This window comes from Protomyctophum bolini, assembly GCF_963924005.1.
Source record: "Protomyctophum bolini genome assembly, chromosome: 13".
Lineage (NCBI taxonomy): Eukaryota > Metazoa > Chordata > Actinopteri > Myctophiformes > Myctophidae > Protomyctophum > Protomyctophum bolini.
In genome coordinates this window covers 10,453,697-10,480,253 of record NC_137874.1, presented here as the reverse complement: position 1 = coordinate 10,480,253, position 26,557 = coordinate 10,453,697, and the positions used below count along the sequence as shown (strand labels likewise).

General features: G+C 44.6%; 1 protein-coding gene across 1 annotated transcript in view; it reads left to right on the top strand.

Moving 5' to 3' along the window:
- stk32a (serine/threonine kinase 32A) overlaps nucleotides 1-26,557 on the top strand; it is a 99,632-nt gene that overhangs the window by 41,701 nt on the left and 31,374 nt on the right. The window contains exons 5-6 of the mRNA XM_080781258.1: nucleotides 14,070-14,107; nucleotides 24,218-24,307. Coding sequence (XP_080637384.1) covers nucleotides 14,070-14,107; nucleotides 24,218-24,307 — 128 coding nt within the window. The remainder of the gene's footprint in view (nucleotides 1-14,069; nucleotides 14,108-24,217; nucleotides 24,308-26,557) is intronic.

The window sequence follows — 26,557 nt, the reverse complement described above, 5'->3', positions numbered from 1 at the left end:
CCTGATAGGTTAAGGCAGTTAGGGGGGGGGGCTTAACGATCCGTGCATGGAGGCAGACTGTGTTTGCATGGCTTCCTGTGTCAGCAACGCTTATTGACAGTGATTGGAGTCTATTGACCCATGTGTGCATATGCTCTTTGCCTGGCATTCTACTAGGCTAGACTACTGTATGCAAGTTGCTCTTTGGATGTGACTTTAAATAGTATAGATTATATTTAAAACAATCAGTGAAGGAGTTTCACAGTATAGTGAAACCCAGTTGTGTCATACATACTATACACATTTCTCTATGCATATTTTCATACATTTGCTATGAGTTGTATGAATCAATTAATTAATGGCACAATCCTCACAAAGTTGTGAGCTTGTAGTTTGGCTATTTTCACAATATTTATCTGTGGAACTGAGTCCAACTAAATGACTCAACTCCTACAATTCCATGTGCTTGCCATGGTGGAGGGTCCCCAGTTCAAATATGATTATTTGGGGATGATAAACATCAGTTGGCTCACATGCATAGCATAAGTAGTCACAAACAACTTGAAATGTACTGTATTTCGGTCAAACATTTTGTTAAAGATAGAATTGTCAAATACACGTCTATCATTGGCCCTAATGTCCGAACTGAAAAAGATACCGTAAGGTCAGGTTCAGTCCTCGATTACTTCACAGGAATGAATGTTACCGATCATACTCGTACATTTTTGAAGATTGCTTCAACTCTCATTTCAAGTTCACAGATAAATACGTAAATTAACCATGCAATCAAGTTGAAATAACTGGGTACTTCCCAATAACTGTTGGCGAAAATGGATGCAATTGATATCTCATTTTGTAGCTCTGATGCATTGAAAAAAAATGCAAACATTTTCAATGACGACAACGATGAGTATGCTCAAATAGAATCTCTGAATCGCTGAAACGGGACCCTGTAACGCTATAAGATCAAGCCCAACACAATGTACCCGAAGGCAGATGAGATTACACTCTGCAGCTGCTGCAATACTGTACGTACAATATACAGAGTGCACTTAGTGGCTACAATTTGTTTCTACCACCATTTCTTTTGATCTTGTATCACTTTGCATTTGTACCTGCATTATAAATCATTCATGGATTTGAGGATGATTAAAGTATGTTTTAGGAATCCACCCTTTATCCTTTTGTGTTGTGAAAATGTGAATATTCCATCCTGCGGTTATGACAAGTGAGACAATTGATTAGCTCCTATAGGCCAGCAGTATTACTAGGAAGTAGTGTGATGGTCAACCATGCTATTACGACAGTATTCCTGTCATTCAAGAATATTTAGGGACGTGCCAGTGTGATAACAGACACAAGAACTAAGAGAAGAGTTAGTATACAACTAATATATCTCTGCTGTCAGGGGTCAAACCCTGCCTGCAGGGGTCGATGTCAGCAAGGGCACGCGGTCCCTATAACGCCAAATCAAATGGGTTCAGATCGGAGTCTCCTGAGGAGGTGTCTCTGAAGCCGGTCCTGGACAGGAGTCTCCAGACGTACAAACTAATGATGATGATGCTGATGCTGAGTTATGAGTAGAGTGGGGCCTCATTCACACGTACCAAACACCAATCAAGCAAATGTTTGGTCATTTTTTAGTTTTTGTTGGGCCACCACAATGCTTTTCCAATGGGAGTCACATGGTTTGACCAAACATTTTAATTTGATGATGGGCAGAACACCATCAGCAATCAACCACAAATGTTTGGTCAAACCATGTGACTCCCATTGGAAAAGCATTGTGGTGGCCTAAAAAAACCAAAAAAATTACCAAACATTTGTTTGATTGCGTTTGATAGAATATGAGAAAATCATTCTTCCTAATGACGAAAAGTGGACCTTCTTGAATAGGACTGGCGATCAGAGATGTGATTGAGAGTAGGGCTGTCACGGTTACAAATTTTAGCTGACGATTAATTGTCACACAAATAATTGCGATAAACTATTTAATTGTGTGTTTTGCATTGAACATATAATTGTAACATTCCAATTTGTATTTCTGTTTGCCGTTAAGGCTTTGTAATCCCAAATTGCACAGGGCAGATATGACAAATAACTTAAATATACAAAGAAATCACAGACAGACATTTAATATCCTTCTCTTCTTTCCAAAACATTTACAAAATAGCTATTTTTTATATATTTTTTAAATGTATGGACATTTCTCAACATGGCAACGATTGACGATTACGAAAAGTGGTGCAAAGGCCACTCCTGCCGACTCAGAGCAGTCCAATTTGCATACGGACGGGGTGGGAATCATTGCACCAACACTGGTACATCAAAGGGCCTCCTCACTCAGCATCAGCATCAGACGCAAAGGGTATACCGTGACCTGGCCGAGTGTCGAAATATGACAAGTTCAAATGGGAGTGAGACTGCGTTGGAGAAAAAGGGCCCTGCTTCAGGCATTTGAAACGTGAGGTACATTTTGAAGAGTATCAAGCAAGAGAGTATAACTCCTGAGTCCTGATCAGAGTGGCAAGGTCATTCGACCATTGAGTCAGGACAGCTGTTATTCACATTGAGGAAAGTGGGCGCAATGAGAGTCCACTTTAAACTGGCAAGGCAAGCAGACATAAATCTTTCATTAAAAAAGGGCGGCAACCTATATCCCTCTGAAGTTCCCCCTGGGCGGCTCTAGCCATTTTGAAACTCTCTTCACGTTCGGTGGCTGTCACCTTCAAAGCCCGCTTTGAATGGTTCACCGTGCGCTCACTGTCTTTACAGTACCGTACTTCCGTGACCCGCTGACTAGTGCCGCTGCGTTCAGTTATTTTAAAGACAGACGCTGCTGGGAAGATAACAATAATAACTTTATTTTAATAATAATAACTTTATAGCACTTTTCTGGACAAAGTCACAAAGTGCTGTACAACAAATTCACTAAAAAAAGCAGGAAAATCGAACACAATTAATTGTTACCAATGAAGATGGCTGCTGCTGCTGCACTGACGCACTCTTAGTTGTCACGGTTGGGAGGTATTTCAGTGCTGAATGGTAACATACGTTATATATCTCAATGGGCTACATGTTCCATTTTAAGCCTAAAGTCAAAGCCACATTTTGCTAAAACAGACTATGATTTAAAAAAAAATCACACCCGTGTGAACTGAGTGGTGCAACTACCCTTCCCCACCCCCTCCTCTCTCTCTCTCTCTCTCTCCCCTTAGCAGGCAACAGTGCAGCACTATATCTCTCTCTCTGTTTCTGGCACAACAGCGCCCCTACTGGTACTCATTAAAGTCACATAGTCACATACATAGTCACATAGCCACATACGTAGGTTAACACAGACATTGCTGTTCCTTGGAGTGGTTGCACCACTCAAAAAAGAAGAAGACAGGGTTGCCTGTTGCTCTGATGAAGGCTCATAGCCGAAACGCGTAAGCGTTTACTTTTGGTGTGTGCCAATAAAAAAGTGGAAATGTGAGTGAAAATGTTGGATGTGCTACCTTTTTTGAATTGTTTTAATTCCCACATTTTGAGGGTTGCCTTCCCCGTTTGCAAATATACAACTGCACAATGTATCAACAACAGACTGATTAATGCTGATGCCCTGTGGCAGGTCGCATTGTTACCAATGAAACTGAAAGCCTTTTTGGAAGGGGAACTGGGCTCGGTATATTGTATGCAAAGATAGCTCGGTGTTCTCGACATACTACTGACTGCAACTGTCTGCAAGTAGCCTAAAAGTTCATTTTCAATTGCTTCCCTCGCTCTGAGTCAGTGCCGTGACGGTATACTCGTACACCCAGTTGAATCTGACTCTGTGATGAGCTGGGGAGCCAGCACAGTGATCACACCCAGTTGAATCTGACTCTGTGATGAGCTGGGGAGCCAGCACAGTGATCACACCCAGTTGAATCTGACTCTGTGATGAGCTGGGGAGCAAAGCACAGTGAGCACACCCAGTTGAATCTGACTCTGTGATGAGCTGGGGAGCAAAGCACAGTGAGCACACCCAGTTGAATCTGACTCTGTGATGAGCTGGGGAGCAAAGCACAGTGAGCACACCCAGTTGAATCTGACTCTGTGATGAGCTGGGGAGCAAAGCACAGTGAGCACACCCAGTTGAATCTGACTCTGTGATGAGCTGGGGAGCAAAGCACAGTGAGCACACCCAGTTGAATGCGACTCTGTGATGAGCTGGGGAGCAAAGCACAGTGAGCACACCCAGTTGAATCTGACTCTGTGATGAGCTGGGGAGCAAAGCACAGTGAGCACACCCAGTTGAATCTGACTCTGTGATGAGCTGGGGAGCAAAGCACAGTGAGCACACCCAGTTGAATCTGGACTTCAGCCAGCTCTCTTCCTTTGCTCCTCCCTCTACAGGAGAAGGTGCTGACTATTCTCTTTTAGTGACGGCATGGCCCGGGGATGGTTGTCATCCATGCCAGATCCGGCAATATACATTATACATAATAAAATAAATGTGCGTGCGTGCGTGCATGTTCGTGCACGTGCGCATGCGCACACAGGCTTGTATACTACAGCCTAAGCTTTTATTTTTATTCTTGAAGCTCTACCTGCACCCCTACCTGCTGTATCTGTGCTGTGTTACGTGCTGCATTGCTGCTATGACAACTGAATTTCCTCTCTCTTGGTCGGTCCGTCAGTCCGTCCGTAAGTAATATGCATCAGGCAACAGCTGTCAGTTTGTATGCTTCAGTTAAATTGATAGATATCTGATTAATGTGTATACGTGCGCGCACACACACACACAGTCACACACACACACACACACACACACACACACACACACACACACACACACACACACACACACACACACACACACACACACAGAGCTTTAGTCTTCCCTCTGGCTCAAATTGAGTGATGGAGGACCTAAAATAGGCAACAGTTTGTCCAGGACAGTGAGGACACATTAGGTTTCACCTGCAACATGCACAATGCTAAATACCTTCTGAAAGACAGAGAAAGGCCACATTGTTCCAAAGTCATCAAAGAGGTTGCTTGAAGGGGGGGGGGGAGAGAGAGAGAGAGAGAGAGAGAGAGAGAGAAAAAGAGAGAGAGAGAGAGTATGCATGCATGAATTCCATTAATCAGATCCTTCAATCATCAATTTAACTAAAAGCATACAAACTGCCAGCTGTTGCCTGATGCATATTACTCACTCTCCCCTAGCCTAGACGTCCCCCCCGTCCCCCAATCTCTCTCCCTCCCTCTTTCTATCTGTCTGTCTCTCTCTCTCTCCACATCCATCCCTTGTGTGTCTCGCTAGTAAATGTTGCATCATCAGGGATCTCTCCAGCCCTCTTTTCTCTCTCGTCCATATGTTAGATCTTTCTCACGTCTGTCTCTCCCTCTTCTCTCCCCCCTTCTCTCTCTCTCTCCCTCTTCTCTTCTCTCCCCCCCTTCTCTCTCTCTCTCTCTCTCTCTCCCTCTTCTCTTCTCTCCCCCCACCTCTCTCTCTCTCTCTCTCTCTCACACACAAAAGAGAAACCACAGAGGAACAAAACAATCAATGTAACATAGAGACAACGATCTTACGAAACCATAAGGATTGTGCATTTTCTGTCAGAAATATACATCCACATTGGAAAGGTTATCTTGGGATACACTTTTGAAACAAATGACAGCAGTAACTACAGTATATTTCAATGTGTTGCATTCACTCTCTATGAAACCTAAATGGCAGTTTCTTAGATGTATTTAAAGGTATTGTAGGTAAAGGTAATTGCTCTCAGCCCCGATCCCCCCCCCCCCCCCCCATCCGTTCCCTTTCCTTTGTGTCTCTCTTTCATAGTAATAGTGTTTATGTTGCATCATCAGGGACTTTCTCTGAGGTGGTGTTGTTGTAGGGCTTTCCTCATCATATCACCTCTTGCATTCTCTCCTGACACACACACACACACACACACACACACACACACACACACACACACACACACACACACACACACACACACACACACACACACACACACACACACACACACACACACACACACACACACACACACACACACACTCACTCACTCTTGTTTGTCTCTCAGAGGGACTACTGTTGACAACTCTGTGACATACACACACACACACACACACACCAATCCTGCAAACTTTGGAAGCCAATCTTAGCCAATCAGATGACTATACCGATGTGCGTAATGTATACGGATAACATCTGTAGGGGTAATATAAAAAAATGGGGCAGAGATTCGGAATTGGCGTCCAGGGAGTGTGTGTGTGTGTGTGTGTGTGTGCACTGCACAGTTTCGTAGTGAACGGGCCAGCGGTGCCGGAGATTAGCTGATAACAGACAGAAGGACGGACCGACACACAAACACACACATGTACACGGACAGACAAAAACATAATATAACATCGTCTCCACCAGATATCGCCTGGCAGAGACAATAATCATACTATAATTCAGCCAATGTCTGCATGTCTGAATGTCTGTCTGTCTGTCACTGCCGTAGCTCCTCACCACCTGCACCAATCACTCCCACTTTTCACGCAGGCATATGGAGGGCGTAACGAGGGGGGGGGGGGGGGGGGGGGGCAATATCTCACAACGGGTAAGGGCTAGTAATTATAATTGTCACCTTTTTTTAAATAAATTATTTTATTAGCATCACACTATACTGTATATTGTTTGCATTATATACAACGTTAATATAAAATGATTACAATGTCAAATCATGAGGTTCCCCTGACCTGATGAAAAAGGAAGGGATGTCCGCACACTGAATTGAAGCTCCCAGGAAGATTCTTTATTTGTAACAACGTTTCGACCTCTGTGGGTCTTCGTCAGGTATGAGTATACAACATCAAGAGGCGTATTATATACAACAGCATATGGGCAGGTCTACAAGGAACAAGCTCTGATGCAATGATGAAAATCAAGCTAAGACACGCCCACCGCATCTAAAAGGATGAGGCTGACCCTGACCATACCCGAAGGCGGGGTTGGCGAAAGGGCCTGTCTGTGTGGAGTTTGCATGTTCTCCCCGTGTCCCCTAGGGTAGGTATACCCTCACAAAAAACATGCAGTAATCCTGGTCACTAAACTGCCTCCCCCTGGCCAGCCAGGGCGCCTGATGGAGGGGAAAGGAACTGGTTGGAATAACGTGTTCCTTCCACACGCTACGTCCAACCAGGGAAACTCCCCCCCCGTCAGGTGTAAAGGAGCAACTTGGACACTCAGGCATGAAGGAAGCATGAGTTCAAGTCCGTTGCTCTCCCCTTGTCCCCCATATATGGGGACTAGGTTGGTGGAGGGTGTGTAGAGCCCAGGATCACATTAGATGATTGACACAGGGGTGAAAAATGGGTTACAAAATCGTGGGATAAAAAAAATATATATATATAAAAAAAAAGAATGAGGCTTCAATCAGCATGTAGGCCGTAGGGCGTGTCAAGCTGAAAGACTTGAAATATATTGAACAATAGTTCAATAGTTTTATCTTTTTAACTTTTGTGTATTGTGTTATTGCCATTATTTGTCCCTATGCTACGTATGTCCTCATTATTTTGTACTGTAATTACACTATACCCTACTAGTTATTTTACTATTATATTTTCGAAACGTTGTTACAAATAAATAATCTTCCTGGGAGTGTGCGGACATCCCTTCCTTTTTCATTGTACATATTTTTGACCAGCACCTGTAGAATTCCTGGAGATGTGCATGCTTCCTGTCGTATCCGTTCCCCTGACCTATGACACAGCATCTGCATCAGAAAGTCTCTTTGCCTTCTGACAAACTTTCACTCCGCTAATGGCCATGAAAAAGTATGAAAGTTCATAATATGCTAGCTGTTATGAATGCACTCTCCCGAGTCTCTCTCACTCTTCTGTTGCAGACAACGCTTTGAAAAGAGTGAAGTGAAGCCTTTGTCGTCTTCTCACAGGAAAAGCGCTCAAAGATTCTTTATTCATGAAGCATGTTTTAGACCCACATCAGAAGCAGACAAGGAGGCAAGGGGGTTTCACGTCCAATTATCAGATGTGCAGCATACTATACTGTAGAGTGAGGCAAGGAGGTGAATGGAACATTACATTTTTAATTGGAAATAAATCTAGACTTGAAAGAATGAGGGGGAGAGAGAGAGAGAGAAAGAGAGAGATACCTGAAGACTGAACAAGGCGTAAGGAGAGTGCAATGTTTGTGTGCCTTTCAAGAGAGAGAGCATGACAGATGCCACTGAGAGTGACAGATATCCACTGCAAAATCCCAGCATCCATAGAAGTGTGAAAGTGGACACAAATGGGTCCTTAAAGTTGTAGTTGGGCATAGATGGGAGGCAAAGCTGACACAATAACTTTCTTTCCTGAACGTTGAGTGTGAATTATTCATCATTGATAATGATAATAGCATAGTGAGGTTCTTTGCAAGCGTTCTTAGAGTTGACTGGATGGCCCCTGTTGGTTTCTTCTCTCCAAAATGAAGAAGAAAACAAGTCCCCACGGCCCACACACACACACACACACTCAGCACACATAGCACTCACCCCGAACAGGTTGTTCCTATTTGACAGATCGAGCTGACAGAGAGGAGGGATGGTGTTTAGGTAGGGAGAGAGAGAGAGAGAGAGAGAGAGAGAGTGTTCCTTATCAGGGCAGGCACTGCTAGCAGCTGTTTTTTTGTTGGCTTCCCACTTTGCGTTCAAAGGCAGGGTCTGTCCGACTTTGGAGAAGTTGATGGGGCTGCTGACTGGGTGTTTTTGGTGAACGTGTGTGTGTGTGTGTGTGTGTGTGTGTGTGTGTGTGTGTGTGTGTGTGTGTGTGTGTGTGTGTGTGTGTGTGTGTGTGTGTGTGTGTGTGTGTGTGTGTGTGTGTGTGTGTGTGTGTGTGTGTGTGTGTGTGTGTGTGTGTGTGTGTGTGTGTGTGTGTGTGTGCGTGCGTGCGTGCGTGCGTGCGTGCGTGCGTGCGTGCGTGCGTGCGTGCGTGCGTGCGTGCGCGTGCATGCATAAGTGCGTGCGTGCGTGTGTACGCATGTGCTAAAAAATATTTGGGGAGTTGGGTGCTTACAATTAAAAAATTGTAGAAGACAATTGAATGGCACTCTTAACCACCGTCTTAAAATATTGACGTCCTCATAAGTATAGTATTAGAAACGTGTCTTATATCGTGCGCATTTGTTGGTAGTGGTAGACTTTTTTGAGTTTTGTGTGACTTTGTGACTGTGACAGAAGACAGAAGGGTTGTTTGAAGAGACGAGCTCCTAAAACACAGCAAACATGTTTTGATGACACTCTGCCTGAATACACTTTTATGGTTATGGTTGTGGTAGACTTTGACAACAACATGTAGTTACGTAGCTATAGCCGTCTATACCGATTTACACTGTGATTTCATACGCTACAAGCTCACAATACGTCAGCTTTTCCAGAATGCAGAATATATTCTGCAAACATATTTAAGATGTTTTGGGCTTTTTTTCTGCCTTCATTTAATAGGACAGTATAGACTGACAGGAAATGGGGAGAGAGAGATGGGGAGTGACACGCAGCAAAGCTCGCCAGGATCGGGATTGGAACCTGACACGCCGTCGGGCTGGATTAGCAGCCTAGGTGCCCCAACATCTACACCATTTATCACTTCTGTACCCATGGGACAATGGTGACATATATACATCTATGATGTGCTATAGGGAATTCTTAAAGCGACATACGTATACAGTACAGTAGAGATCTATGTGAAATCATGTCAGGCAAGCACAGTAAGTATAAGTGCCCCTTCTTCAAAGATATAGACCCCCTAGTGTTTTCATATTTTTCACCTGTACAGTAGCTTTGCATTCCAGTGTGCGTGCATGTGGTGCATAAATGTGCGCCAGTTTGTGTTTCTGTTTGCCCAAGTGTGCATAACCTGTTTGCAAGCATATATGCGCGTGTACGCGTGCGTGCGTGTGCGCGTGCGTGTGCGCGTGCGTGTGTGCGTGTCATGGGTGTATCAGTGTCAGCTCCCAGGTGTGTCCGTGTGCTCTGCATGGTATCAGTGCCGTGTCATATGGCCAGGTAGGGGCTTCAGTTACCCCTCTACCATGATGGCTGAATGTAATGAGGCCATTAGATCCTGCTAATAGCTTGTAGGGTCAGTCGAGCGAGAGAAAAGCCAAGGGGATCAGCTTGCACTCTGTGCTGCCCCGGTCGGGCCCTCGCTGGTTCGTTGGCTTATCAAACTGTTTGCTCGATTCATCCTTCAGCAGCTCCCATATCTATGCGCTCTGTTTTCCCTCATTTATCCAAGCGATGTATAATTAAATTCACAGTAAATGGGATTAGTAATTACAACTTGCCTCTCATATCTGATTCGCTGACACCATTCTGGGTCTATCTGGACAAAGTGTGAGTGTCAGACGGTGCAAGAAAGCAGGGAAAGCAGAAGGAAATAGACAAGAGAATGGAAGAGAGAGAGAAAGTAAGAATTGGGGATGGGAAGAAAGAAAGAGAAAGAATACACAGAGAGAAAGCATAAAGACAGAAAGTATAGGCCTAAATAAAATAAGGAGAGAATTATGTGTGCGTGTGTGCAAGTGAGCAAGAGAGTGGAAGAGAGAGAGAGAGAGAGAGAGAGAGAGCAGAGGGAGGGATAGAAGGAGAAAACAGATGGAGAGAGTGAGAGGAGTCTAAAACATCAGGAGGTGCACTGTGCAGTGTATGAATATCAGCATTCCACACCCAAGGCATCAATCGTTTCCTATTTCCTGGTTAGAAGTATAACAGCTGTCATTCTGCAAACCGATAATGTCACGTTGTGCCCCGGGCAGTTTTCATCCCCCAGTTTTGTCTTTTAAATTACATTTTCAACTTAAGATGGTTTTCTGTCAGGTTGAGGGAACAAGACATCACGGAGGAGGCAATGGAACGAACACTCTTCAGATTAAATTCTACAGGGAGAAGAATCTGTTCCCGACCGGCGGCCCTTAACCCATTCTGACCTGAGGTCAGATTCTAAAAATGTCTTTATACATCCTGACAGTTTTCCATTCTGACCTGAGGTCAGATTCTAAAAATGTCTTCATACATCCTGCTGCTCACAGCTCTTTAAAATATTTTCAGTCAAAAAATGAGTTATCCCAGCAAGCACGGTCAGGACCTGGACGAATTAGCGTCGTCTCTATTGGGGCCAGATCAAATCAAGCCGAGACTAGTCATATCTGGCCCAGAATATTATGGGTGCAGGTCTTTTTTCCGACAGCATATTGATCCGAAACCTCAATCCTAACCTAACCCTAACCGCAAGCACGGGAGCAGCGCATGTCGGACCATCGCTTTTTCGCATCGCAGTGAATGTCCCCCCGCTGCGGAGCGGACCGTTGCCCCGTCGGCTAGAATGCTGTCGGAAAAAAGGCCGCCTCCCGAATATTATCACCTGATTTCAACCAACATAACTTCTGCCCCACTATAAGACGAGGGACATCCTGGATGAATCAGAGAGAGTTCCGGTCGAGGCCAGATCAACTTAAGTCATATCACAACTATAGTCAGATCTGTCCCAGAATAAGCTATATTATTCTCGGAAATGACGTAAACATCATCCCCATATATGGGCTGTGATCTGGCCTATAGTCCTGAACGTCACCGGAGTCACCGGAGGACGTCGTCATGACATCATTTGGCTTGCTGGGACGGTTATCTCGCCTGCATTTAACTTAAGCAATGGAACCTTCTTCCTCTACTCCCACAGTGGCATCCCTTGAGGCAAATGGCAGCTAATTAAAGGCTACATGGCTGACCTTTGTCATCCGTCTGCCCACACACTGTCCAGTCCACTGAAGCGGAAACGAGAGCAGGGAATTTTGCCAGTGTTCACAAAATGCACTTTTTGAGGAGGTAGATGAATGCGCCCTCTCGAGTTTAAATCAGCTTTTCCCGACCTTTTCTGTATCAGGGGCCCCCTTGGAAATCTCAAACGCATTCACAGCCCACCCACTACTTAACTTTTTTTTTTAAACATTCCTATTTATCGGTATCACAATTTCGTTGTTGTTGACTAAAACATTATTTTAACCAATGTAGTAGAATATCTCAACACCACAATGGCCGTGGTTGGAAATGCTCTCCCTGCTCTTCTACTGTGTAACTCAGTCTCAGATCCTGTGGCTGGGTGGGACACCTACAGGTTGACCAAAGAATACCTCTGGAACGTTATGCCTTCTATAGTATAGGGATTAAACTGGTTAATAGTGGCACTTCAGTTAAAAGTTTCAGAAAAACACCTCCTCCGATAACCACGAAAGTATGTGAGCTGGAGAACGAGGAGAGAACGTTGAAAGCCTAGGCATTGATCCTCAGTCCACTCGCCCACCCCAGCACTGGGATCATATCTGCAGTTCCCACGGCCTGACCTGCTGTTACACCTTAGCGCTGCATTTGATATGCAAACCTGTCCATGTTCACTAAAACAATATGTAGATAGTTGGATATCTAGACTTGTCACAATTATTACATAATTGCCTATACTCACAATTATTTGAGATAATCGCAATTATGTTTGCATAATCGTCAATCTTTTCCATGTTGAAAAATGGTGTACATTTTTGGGAAATATATAGGCTATATATTTAAATTGTGAAATGTGTCTGTGATTTCTTTGTATATTATAATTATATTATTAAGTGTGCAATTTTTGATTACAAAGCATAAAAGGCAAACAGAAATACAAATTGTAAATGTTCCAATGTTCAATGCAAAAAAAACGTGTTAATCGCAATTATTTGCATGATAATTTATCGTCAACTTAAATTTGAGCACTATACTATCGATAGCCAGCCAGACAGAGAGACAGACAGCCAGACAGCCAGACAGACAGACAGCCAGCCAGCCAGCCAGACAGCCAGCCAGCCAGCCAGCCAAGATTATATCACATGGCCGGCAGCCAAGTCTGGGCACTAAATGTCAACATAAGACGTCATGTGGCCGATATAAATACATCTTGTAACAAGCTGTAACTCATTTAGTTTCATACAAGAAACAAGCCAGGATGGATAAACGTGATAAACTGAACACAGGCCAATTCTGTCGGTTCAAAGTTGTGTCTGTTCTTATATCTGCTTATAGCTGTCCAAAGTGCACACACGCACAGCACACGCACACACACACACACACACACCTGGGCATTTCTATTTGTGAAGCAGATCTTCAACAGCTCTCGCGGTCTCCTGACTCGGTCAGTATGTGTCGGGGAAACCCTGCCTGAGACACCGTGGCATGTACTTTCATTTGCCTTCATTTGAAACATGACAGCAGGCAGTGTGATGTGACTGACAGATATGCGACGGAAAAGCCTGGTCTGAATGACTGATAGCATAGCAGGGAGACCGAGAGCCTCCTGTGCACTAGTGTGTGTACAGAAGATGATGAGTGGCAGAAGAAAGAAAGAAAGAAAGAAAGACTTAATAACCTGTGTGTAACGATTATCATTGTGACTTCTCATACAACAGTTTCTCACGCAATATCATATATACGACAGGAAAGGTTTCGCTTTTGACTGTTAATGGTGGAGAGACGCTGCACGCCACTGTGTCAGGAATCAGGGATTCAGCATCATTAGCTGGCTTCATTTTCTGCCGCTCCGCTCTTTGTATTTATTGTCTCCCTGTGTTTTGTGGATGCAGCTGCTCTTATGGGCATCTGTGTTTAAGCCATAGCTTAGCGGTTGGATCGTGACCAACATGACTCAGCAACACCTTGAGCTTGATTGCTTTGAGAGATGACACTGGCGTTCTGTTTGCCTAGTGCCACTTTGCATTGTTGCATTTCCTCTGATTGGGTAAACATGAGGGACAGATGGCTGCCTGACTGTCATGGTAACAACGCCCTTGAGCAAACAGACGTACAACAGTCACAGGACACACGCAATCACATTGAAGTAGCCTGCGTCTTGCTGTTCCTTGCAAATGACACCAAGAGCTGTTTATTACCCAGTAAATGTCATCTGCGGAAAGAACTCTATTATACTGATTGTTGTGTTGTATATACGTGCGCGTGCACACACGCACGCAAGATTTAATTGCCAATTAAACTAATGGCACTATGTTTTCTGTCTGCCTTTTTTGTTTATTCCAGAGACATCAAACCAGACAACATCCTGTTGGATGAGCACGGTAAGATCTTCATATCATTCACTTCACCGAGACAGACTACTGTAACTATAATGGACATGCAGTCATCTGGCCATAATGGACAGGACAGGCTCGGCCAACAAACTTTGGCCCGAGCCCTTGTTACTTTACAGCCAACTGCCAGAAAATGATTTGAAACCCCCGACTTAATGCTTAGTGACCGCAAACCACACTGAGATGAACACGCAGAAGCCATTATGGAAAACAATGGAGACCATCGAGTCCATTGCTATATGGTCCAAATAGAAACCGATAACTTATCTAGGCAAACAAGAAGAATGACGTTAAACTCAATTAGTTCCACTCTGTGCGATTATATACAGTATAGAACAGTGGTTCCCAACCTTCTCAGGGTCCCTGGATCAGGGCCCACTTCATAATCTTGAAAGCGTTCGCGGCCCATCCGTCTGACCACTTACGACTGGGTGGGCCACGTGCATTTGCACAGCGTCTATTTTTAACCCATTCTGACCTTACATTAGATTCTAAAAATGTCTTCTGTATACATCCTGACAGTTTTCATTCTGACCTGAGATCAGATTCTAAAAATGTATTCTATGTCAGTCGTTCTTCGATTTTTCAAAAATAGCAGACCTACAAGCTCGTAGCACGCCACTCGCCAATTGTAGATCTGCTATTTTAACGTAGTAAGCTCCGACCTACTTATTGGTACCACAGTGATTGTTCAAGGTTTTATTAAATGTTATATTATTAATACAATCTTAGTGGTAATCACGTGGGGGTCCTGACGTCTCACCAGTGGGCCCCTGCCTCTACGGGTTGCCGTAGAAGCGCTGCACTGTGGACAGAGCCGTCGCAATACGCACTGCGAGTAGGGCAACACTGTGGGGGGCAACAAAATGTGCCAAAAAGCGCCAAGCCGACCCTCATAATAAAACTTTATCCGCGGCTCTGCCGTGTAATAATGCACGCCCATGTGTGGCCCCTGACATGTTCAACAGCGTTCAGATCCCAGCAGTCTCGTTACTGTACAGTACATGTCTCCAGACACGGTCAGTCTGTGTCAGAGAAACCTTGACCTGACAACTGTGACATGTACATTCTTTGGAAACAGCCGGCAGTGTGATGCGAGTGTGACTGACTGAGCTGTGAGGGAAGAGCCTGGTCTGAATGTCTGATGACAGAGGGAGACAGAGAGCCCCATCATAGTAGGATGTAGTGACGAATGACACACAGATATAGAAACAGATTGACGGTTGGAGGTATCGGACAGACAGATGGCAAAAGAGCAAACAATCAAAATCATTCCACTCAGATAATCGATTGAGGGCATGCAGGATTGCAGGCCCTCGTTTGCAGCGTCCAGAATACAATAAAAAATAAACAAGTAACATTACACACGAAAAGAAAGAAGAAGAAGAAGAAAGATGAAAGAGAATAAACAGAATGACAGTTAAAAAATGGAATAAACAACAAACTCATCTAAAACCATTACAGTCCCCTAACCATAACCTCAGTCTTATCCGACCACGTGAGTCAGTCATAGAATGTTTTCGCTTTGGCGGCAGTCATTTCACTTGATTTTCTAGCATAATCGTGTCCAGGAGGAGCCGGAGAATTCCGTTTAAAGTCAAGCTGCAGGGGATACTGAGGGATTCTGCTGCACTAGCACTGAAAGCAGTCTCACCTAAATCAGTTCTGGCACTGAGGCACCCAGAGAACCAGCTAGTAACTGGAGCCACTCAAAAGTGGGCCAGAGTTTAAGGTCATGTCGATGGTAACTTTCTGGCTTGTATGTCCAAAACTGTTACTTTTCAGGAAATGTTAATCTTATCATCATACATATCATCATATGTCACACTCCGTGCTCAGTCAATCAAATCATCACATTCTGTGCTACAAACACATCCTGTGCTCATACACACAAACACACACACAGCTTTTACATAGGAGGGGCTAGCGCCCCTCAAAAAACATAAAAAGTTGAAATATGGAGATATGAGGTTTCTGCCCGACTAGTTATTATTGTGTCTCTCATACAGAGACGACCAACCAACCTTATCAGACAGCAGGCATCAGCAAGCAAGCTTGGCCTCGGGCCAATTTTCTTTTTCCCTAAGCCATTAGATGGTGGATCAGAACACCATCTGTGACTATGGACCTGGATCATGCCACAAACCACCTCATTAACCCATTCTGACCTGAGATCAGATTCATACGAGGTTTCCACTGGACACACACTGGTCTGATTAACCCATTCTGACCTGAGATCAGATTCTAAAAATGTCAGTCGTTCTTCGATTTTTCTAAAATAGCAGACCTACAAGCTCGTAGAGCGCCACTCGGTAGCGCGCTACGAGCTTTAGCTATTTTTCAATAGCTAAAGCATAACATGATGCTAACACCAAAATGGGTTCCCGTTCAGAATGGGTTAAACAATAATAATAACTATTGCTATAAAAGTTAATAAAAGAGGTGTGTGGTATAACTACTCCATGAAAAGTAGAATCAAATGTTACAGCCAGGTGCATACAGAAAGGCTTGTATAATAATTTTGTGCATCCTTGAATTTAGTCAATCAAAACATATTTTATCTACAGTCATACTCGAACAAATTCTCTTTCATGTTTCAAGGTCTCTCTTAGAGCAGAGACAATCCATGTATTGTTTAATGCATTGAAACACAGTTTCTGTTCGTTTTTCATCAAAAGGTTTCATCAAGAAAAGTTCAGATAATGTAAATATAACTTTGGCTTCATCAATGAGAAGCCTTTGCTGTCCACATCCTATACCTATGTGGGAATGTTAGTCAGATATTCTAAATTATTTACTAAATATAATTTCCTGGGCCAGATTTTATCGATGGCAGGGCCAGTTCTGGCCTACATGCTGCCTGTTGCCTAGCGCTGTCATACAGGATATTATACCGTAACTGTAGTAATAAACCTCAGGCCAGTGAAGGCAGGTTGCATCGCCATTATCCAGAATCAGTAGGAAAGTTGATTCAACAATCCTCTTCCTACAGTATATGAAATAAAGGATAACTGGCTTTATTTCCATATGAAAAGGCAATCTTTTGTCATGCATTGTCAGCAGTGTTCCTGGTGTGAACAAAAGCAATGCCAGCACCGGCAGACAGACAATGAGATTGATTATCCTTTATCAATATATGTTAATAAGGTGGTTGTGCTGGATGTTATGACAAAGTTGATGAAAAAGATTCTCTCTCACTCTCTCTCTGGTTCTTGAACATGGGGTCTGGGACTGCTAGTGGTACTTGAGTGGGCCACAGGTGGTCCCCAGGAGGAAAAACATCAAAGAAACAAAGAAATCTGAATTTAAGGATTTAAAAAAGGCATTTTTAACAACGTAATGTTGTAATGGCGGCCTGTGACACAAAATGTGTTCAAATTGCCGTCCATGGCCATTATAATAAATATCAGTTTGGGGGTCCTTGACAAGAAAAACATTGCGAACCACTGCTCTAAAGTCCCGTCCCCTCTCATTCTCACCTTGTTTTACTCAAGTATGTATGTGAGCCACTGCTCTAAAGTCCTGTCCCCTCTCATTCTCACCCTGTTTTACTCAAGTATGTATGTGAGCCAACTGACATCGGGGGATCAGGGCACGGTGACTAAGGCACCGTTTCTATTTTCGTATTGTTTATTTTATTGAGTAAGTATCCAATTGCAAACAGTACAGCCAGAGACTCAGAGGATCAGTGGCCAGATACCTGTCAAACGACTTCTCCGGAGTGAGCGATGCCCACGGGCATAACGGCAGAAGGAGATCAACTGACCTCGCTCCCCAAAATTCGGCTCAAACACGGGGGGGGGGGAATGCATTCTACTATAACCCATTAAAGATCTTGACTCCCTACCCAAACTCAAAAAATGGCTGGCATCAAAATAGAAGTGAGCACAGTTTACAGTTTACTCCCTGCTAGTAGCATCCTCTGCCGGCCAGCCCACCCCTCCTTTTAAATATACCTTATTGCGACCGAAGGTCGCAGTTTATATAAAACCTCACCTCACTCACAATCCCCGTCACTCACAATCTTCACTCAATCTTTCGCTCACAATCCTGGGCACAATATATTGTGTTCCCTCAGGCGTCTTACTGGTATCTCTTCTATCTTTGACCACTTTCCAGGAAGGAAATCCCTCCTCCTGCAGCAGCAGCAGCAGCAGCAGCAGGGAGTTACATTATTACACTCTGAAAACTATTTACTCATCATGTGCTCGTGTGAGGTGATGTTGCATTGTTTAAATATCGGCTGCACAGATCTGCCGAGGGAGACCATGTTTGTCAGGGTTATATTTCACACATTCTGTACAAGCACATAGCATACATAATATATCGTTGTGGTCTCTAGAAGAGCATTAATGTGTCTGTCTGTGTGCGTGTCCGTCCGTCCGGCCATGTCTGTCTGTCTGTCTGTCCGTCTGTCTGTCTGTGTCAGCGGGGTGCGCACGCTTATCCGACACACCAAAGGTCTGACATGCATAAATCGCCCGTCGCTCCCGACATGCGTTGGTCCGACACGCGTTGTGGCGTGCGTGCGGTTAGGGTAAGGTTTGGGGTAGGTTGTCGGTCTAATGACTGTCGGACTGTTAGTATGTTGGCACTGGCTGTACCGGCAGGCCAAGGAAGTAAATTACCAAATATACACAGTATCAATTATCTATTTTTGGGGCTGTGAATAGTCATCATTGTCATGAATACGCTGTCCCGCTGACCCACCAATCACTCTTGCCCAAACATTCAGAGTTCAGGGAAGCCATGCTGTTACTAGACCCCGATCTTGTTTTGACTGATTGTCGTTCCTTATTTGTTTTGTCCCTGGTTTGTGTTACATAAGGTCACACAAGGTCTCACGATGCTTTGTGAGCTTGTAGATCAGCTATTTCGAAATGGCCGAAATGTATATATACAGTAGGACTGAAGTGGTTACTGCATGTTTTGTGATAATAATCCAATGTCATGTCATACTATCAGTCTTAGCCTATACAGTAGGTGAGACCGTGAGACTAGTGACCTTTGGCAGAGAGAAGGGCTTCTCTCTGACAAAGTACTGTTCTCTCTGTCTGGACTATATAGGCACCGACTCTGTGCTTACAGTGGAATCGTCTTTTTAAAAGTAGGCCATGTTCCAATGCATTGGCTAGTGGTTAAGATGTATACCAGAACCAAGCATATGCCTACAGGCCAAGGACTTTCTTTCTGAGCCTCACCCCTACCGTCTCTGTCCCAGTTCTGTCCACCAGAGACCTGTGGCCGGCAACCTCTATTTAGCGCCGAGCGGTGACCTGTTTTCAAGTGTGAAGTTGCCCCATAGTCTTTGTCAAGGGCTACACACACCGTCTGCGTTCACGCCTCGCCTGACGCTCCGATATACGCCACCGCCCACCGTTCTATTTTCCATGTGCCGCTGCGCTGCGCACCCGGTGTGTGTAGCCCTTTAGATGGACAGACTGTTGATAGTTCCCTCTGGTACTGCCTCTGCTTCACTCCTATTGGTTGGCAGGGCTCTGAAGTGACATTGACATTGAGTGCTGTGTTGGAGTTGAAACTGTTTGTATGTCGAGTTTGTTGAGATGTGCCGCGTGCGATGCAATACGTTGACATTTTGGGCCCGAGGGTGGCTGCGGAGGAAATGTCATGCAGGTGTCACAAGCAGGGAAGTCTCAAAGCAATCTGGCCATTATATTTTAAAAGGCGAGGTATTATGTTGTCATTCCTGTGAGTCCACAGTGTGAAACATTGAATGCACACTTGCAGTAGGCCAGGGAAGAACCTCCGACCCTAATATTTCATGGTGGTATAACAACAGATCGCAACAGATCGGGTATACTGTAGGCAACCGGGTCCTGGAGGGGATCTGCGGAGATTAATTACCGGTATCTAGTTTTAAATCAAATACAATGTGCTCAACTCGTGTTTATCTTTAAGGTATAGCATACATGAAGAAGAAAGACTAAGACAGCACTATACGAATAGACTTGTAATTGCCACATGGACGTCTTGAGGCAAGCCACTCTTCTTCAGTGTAACCAATAGCTACAGGCATAGCCACATGGGGAAGCCGTTTAGACCAGGGGTCTATAAACGTGTGGGCTGTATAGAGGATACTGCAGACTAGTGCAAGCCCCCCTCCTGCAACAGAGAAAAGAAGGAAAGGACACTTCATGCCCTTCAGCATCCATGGACAGCAGCGTTGTCACCAAGACTCAACAATACAAGTTGAGGGAGCTGTTTTAAGCCAAGCGATGTATGCTTTACAGGAAATAACGACATACCCCCCCCCCCCCGCCTCTCTGTCTCTGGTGTATAGGCAGCGAAAACCACGCCACGTTGAAATCCTTATCTTTGATTGATGAACAAATTTGACACAATGAATTGATAATCGGGCGTAGCAGATTACAGAGCGTTTTTTTTATGGCAGAAGTGTATTTAGAATTAAGTGCTGGGATGGGGATTTTATGAGAATACGAATGTGTCATTGTGCGCAATATGTGGCAATATATTATAATCCCATAAAGCCGATATAGCTCTCTCTCTTGCAGAGTTATTAGGGGGCCTTGTAATTGAAAGGTTTGAGAACTTGCATTAATATAGATCAGATGCTCATGAGGTGAGACTTCCTCTAGACTCCACTGTCCTGGATGTGTCTGCAACGCGGCGGGGGGGAGACGGGCACGGGGACAAGAAGAGAGGGATGGAGCGAGGCTGGAGGGGAGAGAGGCAAACAAAGAAGTGATGAGAAGAAACCCTGTCAGGGGGAGAAGAAGGAAAGGGTAGGGTGAAAGGGGAGCAAAGAAAGGGGGGGAAAAAGGAGGGAACAGAAGAGAGGAAACCCACTCAACCGAAGAATTGCTATATGCGGCAAGACAAATTGTCAGGAGTGCATTGTTCTTTTCCAATCTCTCTCTATATCTCGCACGCACGCACGCACGCACGCACGCACGCACGCACGCACGCACGCACGCACGCACGCACGCACGCACGCACGCACGCACACACACACACACACACACACACACACACACACACACACACACACACACACACACACACACACACACACACACACACACACACACACACACACACACACACACACACACACACACACACACACACACACACACACACACACACACACACACACACACACACACACACACACACACACACACACACACACACACACACACACACACACACACGGCTCATTAGCGGGTGCTCTGTATGCATGGCAAAAACGTGTGGCCATCTTGATCTTGCGTCAAGGTGAAAGAGAGGTCATTGTTTTGACTTTGGAAATCAGTTCTATATACTGGATTATTGTGCAAAACCTCTTGAAAAACTCTGTGTTGTAAACTATGCCCATGCAGTTACATTAGGCCAGATTCAGTATTAGCTAAATATAAATGAATTAATTATATATTTTTGTAAATGCCATTATTAATCAATAATCCAATCCAAGTCATTTAATATTAACTGGAGGGTGTTCCAGGCGAAGTGGGCAGCATTGTATAATATATACACAGATCAGTCAGCAGCAGAGAAGCTTGTAAGCTTTTTTTTTTTTTAAGATAAAACTAAATCAATAATAGTTATGTCTGCATCACGTCCATATACACACAGTACGGCCAATCAGATTTAGCATTAGAATGTAATGAATAATGACAAATGATGTGACAAATTGCAAGACACAATGAATGACACATGGTCGTTGGACAATGTGTCCAACGACCGCGAACATTGGGCAGAACACTCATACGTATACAACAAGTCACCACAGGCAAGATGGCTGTGGACACATTGCTTTTCTTTGGGAGGTTATTACTTGGATCTTTTTGGGTGGTAACTCTCTCACATTGGAAAACAGTTTTCCTCTACAGTATATGTATTTTTTTAATACCAACTTTAGTTGCTGCAGGTGGGACTGAACAACATCAAATAGACTGTATACAGTATATGCCAAAGGCCTGTACAACAGATGATGAATAGCAATACATATTATTGGCAGCATAAAAATGGTATAGCTTATTACATTTTCACAAAGGGTTGTTCCATCTGGACACATTGCATGTCTGAGAACACAAGCATGTTGCTTGATTAGACACACCAACGTGGTGGAGCATATTGACCGAGGCGCTGTGGTCAACTGTATTGAACCCTTTCAAAAATATCAATAAAAGAGTGCAGCACAGGTTATTTCTATTGCCTCCATGTTGCCGTTTGTTATTTTAAGCAACCGTCCCTATTTTGGGCATCAGCAGAGACTTTCAAACAAAGGTAAGCGGATCTACAAGCTTTTATAGATCAGCTATTCATCATATGAGCTTTGATGAAGTTTACTGTATAGCAGGGGTTAAGTGGTTAATAATGGCAGCAGTGACAGTGTGTTGTCTCTGAATCCAGATTGGCTAAAATGGCAGTTGATCGCCGAGAAGCTTTTCAAATAATCTTGCTAAAATATACAGTTTGGAGATTGGCCTGTGATTATTTACATTGTGGGTTTCGACCCCCCACCCCCACACACACAACACAATTATGTGTTTCCATTGACACAAATTCCAACCAGGTCATGTGCGTGCGGCCATATAGCAAAAACACATTGAACAATGCAAGTCGCATTTTCATTTGAACTCAATTCAATTCTGTTCAGTTCATGTGTTTGAGTGAGCGGGAGAGGGATCCCCTGTGGCCAGCAGGAACAATCTGGGTGAGGAAATGAATCAGACACATCACGGTCACCACCTCCCTCAACACCCCGCAGTTGAAGTGCCCTTGAGCAAGGCACCTGACCCCCAAATGCTCATAATAGACTGTGGCTGGGCACTGGGCAGCTCCCAAGTGTCAATGTGTGTAACGGTTTGACTTTGAAGCAGGGCTTTGCTCAAAAGGCCTCAGGGCCCACTTGAAAAATAAATCTGAACGTGATTTACCCTGGTTTAGATAAAGCGCCCAGAAAACGAAAACTCCCCACGGAGGCACTTGGGACCACAGGCACACACGGGGAGCAGACAGGAGGAGAGAGGACATGGACCTGTCGGCAACAGGCAGAGCGCCGCCCTGGAGGCGGGAGCACAGCAGAGCATCGGGAGGGATAAGGAGGGATCAGGAGGGAGCACATGTAGAGCGTCGGGAGGGATCAGGAGGGATCGGGAGGGAGCACAGCAGAGCATCGGGAGGGATCAGGAGGGAGCAGGAGGGAGCACATGTAGAGCGTCGGGAGGGAGACCTGTGTTGCCACACAGTGAGCGAATATAGAGAACAGAAGTCGTTTCCCATTCAGGGCTGCAGGAACAACTGAAAATAAGTTCAAAACCGCAGAGTAAGTAAGTAGCATTGCCGAGCCATGAGGCCCGTGGGGCAGGAGCCTATCTTCTGTTTCTGTAGCGTGACGTGAGGCAGCTTGATGTACAGGTACACCCCCTGGACATGACGCTAGTATGTCGCAGGGGCAATCCAACCCTTGATGCTGAGTGTCAAGCAGGGAGGCATTGAGTCTTTGGTATGACCCAGGCAGGGATCGAACCCCGACCTCCCAGTCTCAGGGTGGACACTCTAACCACAAGGCCACAAGGGGGTAAAGTAGGCCTAACCATCCACCAGCTAAGTTCACTTGGCGTTGTGACTGAAACATCAGTGAATTGTCACAGACAAAAGGGGGGGGGGGGGGGGGTTTGCCATATGAAATGGTGCCATGGTGCAAATTGACCTCTTCTTACACAAGGCAAATCAGGCAAAACAAAGAGGGGGGGGGGGGAGGCTTTTCAGGAAAAGATCAGGAAAAGCGAAGAGAAGTGTGAACTGTGAAGAGGTCAGATGTCATGTCTGTACATATTGTGAGAAATTCACAAATTATCCATTGCCTAATTTGAAATCAATGTATACCACGTCAGGTTGGCACTGGAAACCAAAAAATACTGGAGAGGCTTAAAAGTGCACAGGGATGGCAGTGGGAAAATGTCTGTAAAACCCAGCTCCTGTAAGGCGATAAGAAAAAAGCCTTAAATCTGACTGAACTTGGGTCTCTGGCAGCCGTGTGATACGGTGGCTGTATGCAGAGAGGTGGAGACCAGTCTCTTTATGTATTTTTTTATCTCTGTTCTCCAGGGCATGTCCATCTGACAGACTTCAACATCGCAGCTATTGTCAAGGATGACCTGAAAGCGACCTCTATTGCTGGGACCAAGCCGTATATGGGTAACTACTATTTCTTTATTCTGTCACTGTCACACTCACACACACACACACACACACACACACACACACACACACACACACACACACACACACACACACACACACACACACACACACACACACACACACACACACACACACACACACACACACACACACACACACACACACACACACACACACACACACACACACACACACACACACACACACACACACTTTATCCTCATATCAATTTCCAGTTATCTATCTCATGACTTTTCACTAAGTGCTCTGGCATCATCAGATCAATATGGATTCAGTCCCAAAGTCAGAATATCGAGATGTCAGAGAGAGAGAGAGAGAGAGAGAGAGAGAGAGAGAGAGAGAGAGAGAGAGAGATGCGTGTGGTTATCTGTGCATGCGTGTCTCTCTCTCTCTCAGTTTGCCTGCGATACTTTACAAGCTCACAGCATGTTGCGCTGCGACGCGTCATAAGCTTGTATAGATTGTATATTTCCGTTGTGCGACACTGGCATGCAAAGACTTTAAATATACATGTGGCTTTAGAGATACACGTTGGGACGGAGATATAGAGACAGATGGAAAGGCTATAAAACTGAGACTAAGGGGGAGATGTTACAATGTAAAACCGGACAGAGAAAGAGACTCAAGTGAGGCCTGATGAGTAAGTAATCTTTGACCACTAGAAACTAAACATTTCTCACCGGCCGCAATAGATAATTTATAGCCCAACTTAGTTCCTGCTGCATAGAAAACAGGAAAGGGAACTTTGGAATCGAAAGCTTCCAGAGGCGGATGTCCCCCTGACACCATTTAAACCATTATTCATGGCAAACACGCAATTATTTATTACAAAGGCCCTAGGTTGCTTTTAGTTCAATGGAATCTGGAGGATATCCTCTTGAGACAGTCCGATCGCTGCTTCATATTCTGAGTGTTCGTGTGTTGCTGTGCATGCATCCATGCGTGCGCGTGTTTGGTTTGAGTTTCGGGGATGTGTGCGCACTGCGCACGAGTGTCTGTCTTTTTCCTTTGTGTTTGCCTTTCTACTTTGTTGTGGATCATGTGAATGCACGTTTTGCATATCTATATAATAGTACAGATCATACATACTTCATAGTACAGATCATACACCTACAGAGCCGTTCATAATCATTTGATAGGATGAGATATTTGATATGCTAGGATAGATGCTGATGAAAAAGATGAATACTGCAGGTGCACTGACTCACAAAGAGCCCACCTCAACATAGCTGTGCATGCCACCAGCATCCTTATTACTGTACATCTACTGTACCAGGTGATAGCCTACAACCTTGTCAGAGCCAGGGGAGAAACGCACTCATGCGGCTGAGCAGATTTCCTGCCCCAGAGGAATATATTCCCTAATGCAGCCATGCCCGTATAATGATCGCTGAGGCTCCATGTGAGAGTTATTCCCATTGACGAGCGATAACACAGCAGTTTTACTATTATGCAGGTGATTGTCAACCTTTTGAATTTCAAGGACCCACAGTATGATATGCATTAGTCCACCGGACCTTTTGGTGTTAGCATTACGTTATGCTTTAGCTATTGAAAAATAGCAGATCTACAAGCTCATAGCGCACCACCGAGTGGCGAGCTACGAGCTTGTAGGTCTGCTATTTTTGAAAAATCGAAGAACGACTGACATAGAAACATAGCTTTTTCAGAAAACTGTCAGGATGTAGAAGACATTTTTAGAATCTGATCTCAGGTCAGAACGGGTTAATTTGTATCTCTGGAACCCCTGAATCTACACGGTAAAATCCTCCAGTTCAACTCTGAGAGTGTACAAATGGAACCAACTACACCCTTGCGGGTCCAAATCTACACCCTCAGTGTTTGACTCTTGAGAGTTACAGCCCCGTCACGGTCTATTTGGACCCCTGGCGGCCCCCGGACCCGACGGTGAGAACCAGTGCCCATATGCCATTGTGTAAAAATGCCGTAATCACGGTGACTGCTGCGTTTTATTCAGGCAATATACTCTCTGAACAGAGAACAGTGCGGCTGCCTTCCTGAGCAGTTTGACTTTGTGTAGTCTCAAGGGAACACAATACAGTATGATCGGTCAATATAACACCAGCTCTAGCTAGACAGTACCATGGACGTCAGGGATAGCTACTGTAGGTCAACAACGTGACCACTGCCCTGCAAAAATAACAGGGGTTGAAGTAAATAAAATAAAAACTCAAATAAATGTAAAAAATCGAATTAAAAATA